Source organism: Loxodonta africana, chromosome 18 (assembly GCF_030014295.1).
Source record: "Loxodonta africana isolate mLoxAfr1 chromosome 18, mLoxAfr1.hap2, whole genome shotgun sequence".
In the NCBI taxonomy this organism is placed as follows: Eukaryota; Metazoa; Chordata; class Mammalia; order Proboscidea; family Elephantidae; genus Loxodonta; species Loxodonta africana.
This window is the reverse complement of record NC_087359.1, coordinates 30,417,887-30,429,979: the sequence shown is the minus strand read 5'-3', so window position 1 is coordinate 30,429,979 and position 12,093 is coordinate 30,417,887. Positions and strand designations below refer to the sequence as shown.

The window sequence follows — 12,093 nt, the reverse complement described above, 5'->3', positions numbered from 1 at the left end:
GAGTATAAATAATGAATAAGAAAATTTTATATAGTACATAAGAAGGTGATAAATGCTAAAGAAAAAAAAAAGACAGTGAGGGGATCAGAAAGTGGGAGTGGACACTATTTCATATTGGGTGGTCAGAGTAGGGTGCACTGTTGTTGTTGTTGTTGTTAGGTGCCGTTGAGTCGGTTCCCACTCATAGCGACCCTATGCACAACAGAACGAAACACTGCCCGGTCCTGCGCCATCCTTACAATCGTTGTTATGCTTGAGCTCATTGTTGCAGCTGCTGTTGTCAATCCACCTCGTTGAGGGTCTTCCTCTTTTCCACTGACCCTGTACTCTGCCAAGCATGATGTCCTTCTCCAGGGACTGGTCCCTCCTGACAACATGTCCAAAGTACACAAGATGCAGTTTCACCATCCTTGCCTCTAAGGAGCATTCTGCCCACATTTCTTCCAAGACAGATTTGTTTGTTCTTTTGGCAGTCCATGGTATATTCAATATTCTTCGCCAACACCACAATTCAAAGGCGTCAACTCTTCTTTGGTCTTCCTTATTCATTGTCCAGCTTTCACATGCATATGATGCAGTTGAAAATACCATGGCTTGGGTCAGGCGCACCTTAGTCTTCAGGGTGACATCTTTGCTCTTCAACACTTTAAAGAGGTCCTTTGCAGCAGATTTGCCCAGTGCAATGCGTCTTTTGATTTCTTGACTGCTGCTTCCATGGCTCTTGATTGTGGATCCAAGTAAAATGAAATCCTTGACGACTTCAATCTTTTCTCCGTTTATCATGGTGTTGCTCATTGGACCAGTTGTGAGGATTTTTGTTTTCTCTATGTTGAGGTGTAATCCATACTGAAGGCTGTGGTCTTTGATCTTCATTAGTAAGTGCTTCAAGTCCTCTTCACTTTCAGCAAGCAAGGTTGTGAATGAGTCTTCCTCCAATCTTGATGCCCCGTTCTTCTTCATATAGTCCAGCTTCTCAGATTATTTGTTCAGCATACAGATTAAACAGGTATGGTTAAAGAATACAACCCTGATGCACACCTTTCCTGACTTTAGACCAATCAGTATCCCCTTGTTACGTCTGGACAACTGCCTCTTGATCTATTGTACAGGTTCCTCGTGAGCACAATTAAGTGTTCTGGAATTCCCATTCTTTGCAGTTTTATCCATAGTTTGTTACGATCCATACAGTCGAATGCCTTTGCATAGTCAATAAAACACAGGTAAACATCTTTCCGGAATTCTCTGCTTTCAGCCAGGATCCATCTGACATCAGCAATGATATCCCTGGTTCCATGTCCTCTTCTGAAACCGGCCTGAATTTCTGGCAGTTTCCTGTCGATATACTGCTGCAGCCGTTTTTGAATGATCTTCAGCAGAATTTTGCTTGTGGGTGATATTAATGATATTGTTCTATAATTTCCACATTCAGTTGCATCACCTTTCTTGGGAATAGGCATAAATATGGATCTCTTCCAATCAGTTAGCCAGGAAGCTGTCTTCCATATTTCTTGGCATAGATGAGTGAGCACCTCCAGCGCTGCATCTGTTTGTTGAAACATCTCAATTGATATTCCATCAATTCCTGGAGCCTTGTTTTTCGCCAATGCCTTCAGAGCAGCTTGGACTTCTTCCTCCAGTACCATCAGTTCCTGATCATATGCTACCTCTTGAAATGGTTGAATATTGACTAATTCTTTTTGGTATTATGACTCTGTGTATTCCTTCCATCTTCTTTTGATGCTTCCTGCATCATTTAATATTTTCCCCATGCAATCCTTCACTATTGCAACTTGAGGCTTGAAAGCCTTATGAATAGCAGCAGGGTGGACTGAGAAGGTGATATTTCAGCAAATACTTGAAAGAAATGTTTCTTGGGGACATATGGGGGAAAAAGCCAATGCGAAGGCTTCAATGGAGCAGACAACTTGTGTCAGGAAGTGTTAGGAGGTCGGTGAGGTTGTAATAAAATGAATGCGAGAGGTTATGATGAGAGCCAAGTCACAGGTAAGATGGGGTGAGGTCTTGCAGGACCTAACTTTTAAGAGTACTCTGGCTTATATTCTGAGATGGAAAGTCACTGGAGAGTTTCAAGCAAAAGAAGGAAACGACCTGACTGATGATCTAAAAGCACCTCTTTAAGTATTGTGTTGTCATGGAGACTTGTTGTTGAGTGCCATCAAGTCTATTTCGACTCATAGAGACCCTATATAGAGACTAAAAACCAAACGACTCACAGCAACCCCATAGGACAGAGTAGAACTGCGCCACAGAGTTTCCAAGGAGCGCCTGGTGGATTCGAACTGTCAACCTTTTGGTTAGCAGCCACAGCACTTAAACACTACACCACCAGGGTTTCCTATACAGAGACTAAAGGGGGCAAATACAGAAGCAAAAAGCAGTTGCCTGGACCAAAGTGGTTGGGTTCTGGCTGTATCAATCAGCTACGCAAGTAAGCTGCTCTGGGATGTGAGGAAACAGAGGTCAGAGACAGAGCTAAGCTTTGTGGCTTCTGCAACTAGAAGAATGGAGCTCCTGTTAATCCACTCAAAGGTCTTTTCTATGCACCTTAAAAAATCAAAACCAAACCCAGTGCTGTCGAGTCGATTCTGACTCATAGCAACCCTATAGGACAGGGTAGAACTGCCCCATGGAGTTTCCAAGGAGGGCCTGGTGGATTCAAACTGCCGACCCTTTGGTTAGCAGCCGTAGCACTTAACCACTACCCCACCAGGGTTTCCCTATGCACCTTAGCTGTAATCAAACCTATTTTTGCAAATATGTACTCAAATGCTATATTAAGTTAGCATTCATCTGTACATTCCTCCCCCCAGAAACTAAATTCACTATAGCATACAAGATCAAACACTTGATTGGATTTTAGGTTTATACTTCATTCCAAAAAGGATGAAGGCTGCTAAAAAAGAAGATGAAGAAATAGAAAGCATCCAAGCAGCTAAAATTCATTCATTCAAGTAACATTTGATGAACATTTACCATGTGCTAGGCAGTGTGAAACCCCAAGAATCAGATAGTAAGTAAAATCGATTCCATCCATAAAGGAGCTTATCTTCATCTAGCCTTGGACAGACAGGTAGGCAAAGTGTCACAATGACAGAGCTACAAAAGAAGTTTACAGAAGGTGGTATGAGAGCAGAAAGAGGTAGAGCCCAATTCTGAAGAGGCCTATGGAAGTGAGGCTTTACAGAAGACGTCTACATGATTAGATTTTCCCCAAAATATATTCAATGTACTCTGAATTATAATTACTCATTATATGTTTTATGCCCTTTTCTGTACACAGGTTGCTATGCTCCACAGTAAGTTTTTTTGAGAAAAAGTTTTTAAATCACGTTTAATAGCCACAAAAGGAAAAGATTACTATTAGTTAAGAAAACTTCCTGAAGTTCCACACCACACCTGTCACGACAGCCCTAAAACTGGGTTTCCCAGTATTCTGGGTTTAAACTGGGTCAATGCAGCAAGCTGTGGCATCAACCCTTGTGGCAATAACCTCAGGGCTCCTGTACCCTGAAAGAGCCAGCAACTAGCAGAGGCCAAAGTAAAAATCTGAGATTTGTCTTCTCATCTTTTACCCCCATTCCCTGAGGCAGACCAGGATCCTGCACAGGCTGCCCAGGTCTGGATAACTCCCTGGTGGTTGAGGTGAGTTTGTGATTTATACAAGGACCAAAGGAGTTGGGATGTGCCAGCGGTACATGCAGTCTTAATAGACCCAAACAAAAAAGGAAAGAATGGTAGAAGGAATTGTGTTAAGCCTGATTACAAAACAAAGCACAAGAAAGCAAGATGGAAAAAAAAGGAAAGAAAAAAACACTAAGAAGAAGAAATTAAGTTGTATAACTGAAGTTGTCAATGGTTTAATTTTACTTGGATCCATAATCAACACCCATGAAAGCCACGTTCAAGAAATATAACGACGTACCGCATTGGGCAAATCTGCTGCAAAAGACCTTTTTAAAGTGTTAAAAAGCAAAAAGATGTCACTTAAGAGGACTACAGTGCGTCTGACCCAAGCCATGGTATTTTCAATTGCCACACATGCATATGAAAAGCTGAACAATGAATAAGAAAGACTGAAGAAGAACTGATGCATTTGAATTGTGGTGCTGATAAAGAATACTGAATATACCAGGGACTGCCAGAAGAACAAACTGCCAGAAGTACAGCCAGAATGCTCCTTACAAGCCGAGATGACGACGCTTCGTCTCACATACTTTCAACATGTTATCAAGAGGGACCAGTCCCAGGAGAAGGACATCATGCTTGGTAAAGTAGAGGGTCAGCAAAGAGAAGAAGACCTCAACAAGATGGACTGACACAGTGGCTACAACAACGGGCAAACATAGCAACGACTGTGAGTATGGCATAGGGCTGGGCAGTGTTTTGTTCTGTTGTACATAGGGTCACTGTGAGTTGGAAGCAACTCAACGGCACCTAACAACAACATACTTGGGTTAATTGCTTCCCCTGACCAATTTCAGGTAATACATGGAGTCAAAGTACAAGATAAAAAACACCACCACTTAATTTGCAATTCAGCGTTAAGATGCAATTTCACACTCTCTCCTATATCATTCTGAGCAATTCGTTTTAAGATGAATCATTAAGCCTACTGCAGACCAGTTCCATAAGAACCAACCTGGGCTACCTGGACAAGACACAGCTGTTGAAAATGCCTTGTAACTTACTACGATGGGAATCTCAACTCTTTACATCAAATTTGAAGACAAAGGTGTTCTAGACCTCTGATGTTCCATTCAGCTCCTTCTCTATCCAGAAACTTCAATGTGCTTCTACCTCCCCACCCCCAATAATATTTCCATCCTTAGTTTGCAATGTGACTGTGTAATTTCACAGACCAGTCAGAACAATATAACGTACAAGACATGGATGCTGACTGACAACTGTTGTGTTAAGACAAGGAGTCTCCCCTTAACAACAGAACCAGCTCCATCCCTGTGCTTCTTCCCTACTGTTTTATCTGCCAGACATGAAGTTTCAACAAACACGTTCCAGAGCAATGATGACAAAGATCTATAACAGCAGAGTGTGGTAGAACGGTAATGCTTTGGAGTCATATAAATAGCCCTAAGTTCAAATTTAGTTCTGCCTCTTAGTAAGTCAGTAAAATATAAGATTACTCTAAACATTAAACAAATATACTGGCAGTCCCGGGCTACGAACGAGATTCATTTCTGAGTGTGTCTTTAAGAATGTGTAGGTAAGTTGGAACAGGTGCACAAAGTTCTTATTTAGCCTCATCTTGGGACAGTTCTACTCTGTCCTACAGGTTAGCTATGAGTTGGAATTGACTCCACGGCAACAGGTTTTTTGGTTAGTGCAAGAAAAGGCTTGAAGACTTTACAATGATTTAAAACCTGCGTGTACAGTAAGTGAAGGTAATTGTGATGAAAGATTTGTTACAAATAGGGGTTGGTTCAATCACCTCAAAGTGGGGGAAAATTTACATAACACTGAAGGACAAGAAGAATTGTCCCTAAGTCTGAAGTTCATGATCAGGGGCTGCCTGTAAAAAAAAAAAAAAAAAACTGTATGTGGGGAAAAAAAAGGTAAGCACTTATGAACTTACCTGTATACAGTACATACTCAAGGTACATACTTGTTTTCCTTTACTCCTTTAAGATACGGGAATATCTTAAAAAAAAAAAATAAATAAGCTGACCAATGTGAAAATCAAAACACCACAAAAGTATGGAGAAGACTAGAGCTCCTAGAAATTGTATTCTTTCTCTAAAGAGCAACCAAAACCAAAACCTCTGCCATCGCATCAATTCCGACTCACAGGGGCCCTACAGGACAGAGCAGAACTGCCCATTAGGGTTTCCAAGGCTGTAAATCCTTACGGAAGCAGACAGCCGCATCTTTTTCCCACAGAGTGGCTAGGGGGTTTGAACTGCCGACCTTCTGGTTAGCAGCTGAGCGCTTTAATCACCGTGCCACCAGGGCTCCTCAAACAGCAACAGGAATCATTATTCCCAAAAAGGGCTCTAAAGACTCATGGAACAGCTTGGAAGGTAATATCTAACTTCTGACACAATAGAAACTGGTAACCACCTAGAAGTGGTTCTCAAATGTTTTTGGAATAAGCCACTTTAAGAAAATTAATGTTAGCATGCTACAAAGTAAATCCCTAAAAAGAAGCGGGGAAAAAGGTTCCACCACCCCTCCAATCTCCTATCCCAAGACAAACTGTAATTCCACAACTGATCACCAAACATAGATTCATCTCATAAAAAGGCCTGTACAACCCAGGCAAATCTGGCAAACCTGGGAGCAGGATGGAAAATGGGAACACAAACCTACTTTATAACACAGCAAAAATAAATCCTTCCATTTCAAAAACTCAAAAAAAATAGCCAAGTGCTTAAAGCTACTGTTAACTTGGGCAATAGCTCTTAAGTCAGATACTCAGCTCTACGCTCACTTAGCTGTACGACCGTGAACTTGACCCCTCTTGACCCTCCATTTGCTCATCTTAAAAATTGGGGATAATAGGAAGTGCTCAGCACAGTGCCTGGTGCACAGTAAGTGCTCAAAGACTTCTATTACCATAGTGTTAACATAAAGACCAAATTCATGTTAATGTATTTTTGGGGAAACTTTCACGGCATATTTACAGAAAAAGACACTGTATAAGTAAATATTTAATAAAATTCTGAATTTTCTCGACATATTCTCATCAGGGCTATCACTCTAGTTTTTATTCTTCCTGTCACAGCTTTGTAACGTAAGTTGTATATTCAGATTGCAGAGAGAAAATGTTATCTCAAAACACTATCTTGAATGTCTTGTTTTAGAGGCCAAGAAACTGAAGCTTTTCTTCCCAAAGTCATACATCTGCCTGGTAGCGAAGCCAGGACTAGAACCAAAGATCTCTAGCCCAAGTCTGGTGTTTCTCTAATACATTATGCACTGAATGATAACACTCTTGGAATATATATGTATGTGTGTATATATATATATATACATACACACACACACACACACAAAACTCCAGAACAACCACTTCCCAAATATTCAGAAATATCTAAGACTTTTTAAAGTTTTCCAAAACTGCTCTGACATTATTGCTGAGTGATGAGCTTAAGAGCCAAAAATGAATTGAGTACCTTCTCACACACACTCAATGAGACTATAAACTGACACACACTGCCATAGTACACATGAGAAACGTAAAGGTATCCATGCCCTTTGATGCAGATAAAGATGTTTATCATGGCATGCTTTATAATTTTAATTAAAAAAACACAAGAATACAGCCGATAAAAATAGTGGTTCTCCCCTACCCCCACAATGATGGAAAAACATTCAGGCTGCACATGTATTAACATGGTTATGTTCAAGCAAATTATGTTCACAGGAGGAAAAAAAGAAAAAAGCAGAATATGCCAAAAAGTTCATAGTGGGTAACTCTGAGTTTGAGGGCTTTTTTGGAGGGAGGAGGGAGGGTGTTCTTTTATACTTTCCTATGTTTCTCAAGTCTCCTAAGAAGGATACACAGTATTTCATTATTTCCAAGATATAATTTTTCACATCTCATCTCTCTTAAGTCAGGATCCATCCTACAAGTGATAGCATGTTCCAGTTTAACTGAAATCATTTCTTAGTGGCACATAAATAATGGTAGTTTCATAATGTAAACACATATATAAATACATACAAATATAGATATGAATGTATATGTATATAAAATAGATGAAACAACAAATACAAAAATTCCCATTTAACTACTGACTATAATACCCTAAAAACAAACACTGAGGAGGTGTCGACAACCAAGCGAGATTGTGTTTTTCTCCTCAGGGTAGGTATATATCATCCAGTCGCCTCCTTGCTAGTCTTAGTTACCGTTTTAGCTCTCTTTACAAAACTCACTTAAAATTTCTTTCGTGAAGAAGAGCTAAGGAAAGCAAAACACTCACCATGAGTGGTGAATATTTTTAGTTTTAGTTTTTAGTCTTGATTCCTTACTTGCTCTAGCTAATTTTTTTTAGACATTAGGGCTTGATTTGTTTCCCTTAGAGCTTCAAAAAAAAAAAAAAAAAAAAAGGTCTAAGCCCTCTGGGCTTTGTCCTCAATTATAATATGCACTACCGAATATTTCTGGAGTAGGAATTGACTCGACGGCAGTGGGTATACATAAACCCCTTTTTGAAAGAAGCTGAAAAAACTCTGCAGTGGCATTTTTAGGGGGAAAAAAAAACTTAAATGATTATATACAGGAGGCTATACAACTTTTATATATATGTATATATACACCTTTTTTTTTTTTTTTTTTTGGGAAACCCTGGTGGCGTAGTGGTTAAGTGCTACGGCTGCTAACCACAGGGTCGGCAGTTCAAATCTGCCAGGTGCTCCTTGGGAACTCTATGGGGCAGTTCTACTCTGTTCTATAGGGTTGCTATGAGTCAGAATCGACTCGAGGGCACTGGGTTACACAACTTTTATCTCCAAACCTAATCATCACCCAGCAGTTACACTATCTATATACTCAAAAGAAGTGCGAGCAGGAATTCAAACAGATATTTGTACACCAATGTCCACTACAGCATTTTTCACAATAGCCAAAAGGTAGAAACCACCCAAGTGTCCATCAACAGATTAATGGATAAACAAAATGTGGTACATCCCTACAAATGGAATATTATTCAGCCATAAAGAGAAATGAAGTTCTGATACATACTACAGCACAGATGAACCTTGAAAGCATAATGCCGAGCAAAATAAGACAGATGCAAAAGCACAAATATCTTATGATCCTAGATATACGAAATATCTAGAATAGGCAAATACATAGAGACAGAAGTTTTCTGTGGATACCAGGGGCTAGAGAGAAGGGGAAAAGAGAAACGGAATTTCTCTTTAACCAGTTACCATTGAGTTGATTAACTCATGGTGACCCCATGTATTTGTGTTTAGGGTAATAAAAAAACATTTGAAAATAGACAGCAGTGATGGTTATACAACCTGGTAAATGTAATTACTGTCCCTGAATTGTATACATAAAAATGATTAAAGTTGTTACTTTATAATAATGTTTTCTTACATATACTTTACCACAATAACTTTTTTTTTTTTAATTATTGGGGTTTGGATTCATACGCATTTCCTTATGTCACATTCTTACATGTTGTGATACTGCACTTACTTTTAAGTAAAACTGCATTATAATTTAAAAATAAAAAACCCTCATCAATTTATTTATCCTGTCAGTTGGTCACCCTTTAACTTTTGTCCTACTAATTAACTTAATGAACCCCATTCAAAGGACAGCAATTTTCTCAAGCCTCATCAGCACAAAAAGAAGATTATAAAAAGTGCCATGATGCTTATTTTTTGGAGCAGTAGACACTTCATCTAGATCCATGTATTGATAAGTCGTTGAGTTCGTGCACGCCAAGTTAATTAAAAAAAAAAAAAGCCTCTCAAGAATGTAAACTCTGTGCAGGTACGATTTTTGTTCACCACTGTGACCTCACTAAGAAGCACAGTGCCTGGTACGTACTAGGCACTCAAATATATTTGTTGGATAGATTTCTTTTCCATGCATATTCCTCTCTGACTCAAACTGAAACTAAGCACACGACTTTCTCTCAGTCAGTTTTTTTAAGAAGAAAAACTATGCATACAATCACTGTTGAAGATAAACACTGTACACTGGAGAATCAGTCCTCTGCAGACAGAATACAAGAAAAATCCAAATCCAAATCCAAATCATCAACGTCTAATTTTGCCTGAATAATCTTTTAGAAAAAAATTCTTTTTTCTTCAAGAAAGCAAGGGAAGCAAGCTTAGCAGTACAACAGGAACATACCTAAACAAAAAAGCAACAAGATGGAAAATCTTCAATAGTCACTGCCACTTGTCCATAAATATAACAAATATGAGAGTTATAGCCAATGACTTCCATTATGAAGTTTTTTTATGCTTCTCGTTAGCCTACATACCCAAAATGTTTTGTTCTAAACACATGTCCAATTTAACACTATATTCTGTTTTCTGTACTATACTAAACAACATCAGACGCTGAACAAATTAACTCTATCAGTTAATATTAAACCATTCTCCTTGAGAGAGTTAACAGTCATTGAAGGGGTATGAGGAGATGGGAGAAAAGGGATACTGGTAGTTTACAGGTGGGCTGAAAAATACCAGACACTTATTCCTTACCTTATTAGCACGAATCTGTTTGTAAATATCTGTTTGCTGCCGAATTCGATATTCCAAGTCAGAAACATGAGCCTGAAGCCAGTTCCAGCGGCTAACAATGGCTGCTCGGTCTGCAGCCCATTTCCATTCTGACCTGCGCCTCCTAAAAGGAAATAAACTGAGTGAAATCCAAGAGTAGCAGTAACATCTATACAAAACGGGGAGCGGGGGTGTTAAACTTCCAAGGCACATATACAGACAAACTCCAGTGCCAAGAAAAATCCAAGACTTATATATGTCAAAGGACACACACACTTGGATGAAACCCTTCAGATACAGATATATCCCAGATAACTAGGTGGAAATGCCTTCTGGTATTCTGATCCTGTGGCAAGTAATTTCTCTGAAATTGCTTTAATTTCTTAGGAGTTAGAAACATTTTCTACATTAAATGAGATATATATAAAGAGTAGAGATTATCTACATAGAAAATCCAAGAGACTACGAATTAGTAAAGCTGATCAGGAATTCAGCAAAGTTGCTGAGTAAAGATCAAGATACAAAACCTAACAGTTTGTATAGGCCAACAAAGAAAGCAGAAAACATTTTTTTTTTAAAGGCACTATTCACAACAATAACAAAAGCTAAGATTATATACAATAAAAGATCTTCACAGAGGAAATAATAAAACTTGAAAGACATAAAAGATCTACATAAATGGCAAGAGATGTGTCTTTTTAAGATGACAATTTGCATATATATCCATAAATTCAAAGAAATTTCAAATTCCCTAGAATGTTTTTAATGGAAGCTGACAAGCATACCCCAAAATTCCCATGGAATACAAGGGCCAACAGCAGAGAAATTCTGAAGAAAGTATGATGGAAACTTGCAGATATCAAGACTTAATGTAAAGCTATATAATTAAGGCAGTGTGGTACTGGCACAAGGATAGACGAAAACAAACAATCTGAACAATACAGGCGTTCACAATTTAAAATTGGATATATATATACAAGAGAAAGCATTCTCATCAGTGAAAAAAGGATAAAGTACTCAATAAATGGTATTGAAATGACCGATTCATTACATGAAAAAAGTAAATTTAGTTCTCTGCTTCATGTTGTAATTCCGTAATTTCGTATTTTCAAATTACAAAATCTGAAAAGTGAATATTGAAACAGAAGCTTATCTTTGGGACCTCAGAGACGGGAAGGATTTCTTAAATAAGAGACAAAAAACACTAATTTTCAACACACAATAAAAGACCTAATTAAGTTAAAAGGCAAGCTACTGATTGGTTGAAGATATCTGTATCATGTAACCAAAGATTAAAGACAGAATTCTTACTTATATAACAAAACTTCTACAAGACAATTTAACAGAAAAATGAACAGATAGGAAAATCACCTAAGAGAAACCGAAATGGCCAATAAATATATAAAAATATGCCAAGCCTCATTAGAATCTGGTTAAAATATTAAGGAAAAAATCAAAGTCTGATAAGACCAACTGCTGGTGAGATATGGGAAAGAGCAATTCATACCTTACCAGTAATAGTAAAAACTGGCACCACCACTTTTGAAGAGTTAATTTGAAAATACTCGACTAGATGGAAAACGTGCATACCCAACCATCATTACATTCTGTTTCCAAGAACGTAACTTATGTCTACACAAGGAGGTTCACTGCAGTAGGGCTTTTAATAGATAAAAATTAGTTACAATCAAGTTCTACTAAAGTAGGGAAAGAAACTCTTATTTATTCCTTTAATGGATGTTTCTGTAGTAATGAAAACTATTTAGTACTGTGACGGCAATGGATTTGGCTTTTTTGGTTTGGGTATCAACATGATTAAGCTCAAAAGACATGCTGAATGGAAAAACCATATAGAAACTAAAA

At 38.3% G+C, this 12,093-nt stretch overlaps 1 protein-coding gene across 4 annotated transcripts in view; it reads right to left on the bottom strand.

Moving 5' to 3' along the window:
• Positions 1-12,093, bottom strand: part of KANSL1 (KAT8 regulatory NSL complex subunit 1) — a 185,758-nt gene that overhangs the window by 44,945 nt on the left and 128,720 nt on the right. For all 4 annotated transcript variants that reach the window (XM_064270984.1, XM_023553779.2, XM_064270985.1 and 1 more), the window contains one exon: positions 10,213-10,354. In XM_064270984.1, coding sequence (XP_064127054.1) covers positions 10,213-10,354 — 142 coding nt within the window. The remainder of the gene's footprint in view (positions 1-10,212; positions 10,355-12,093) is intronic.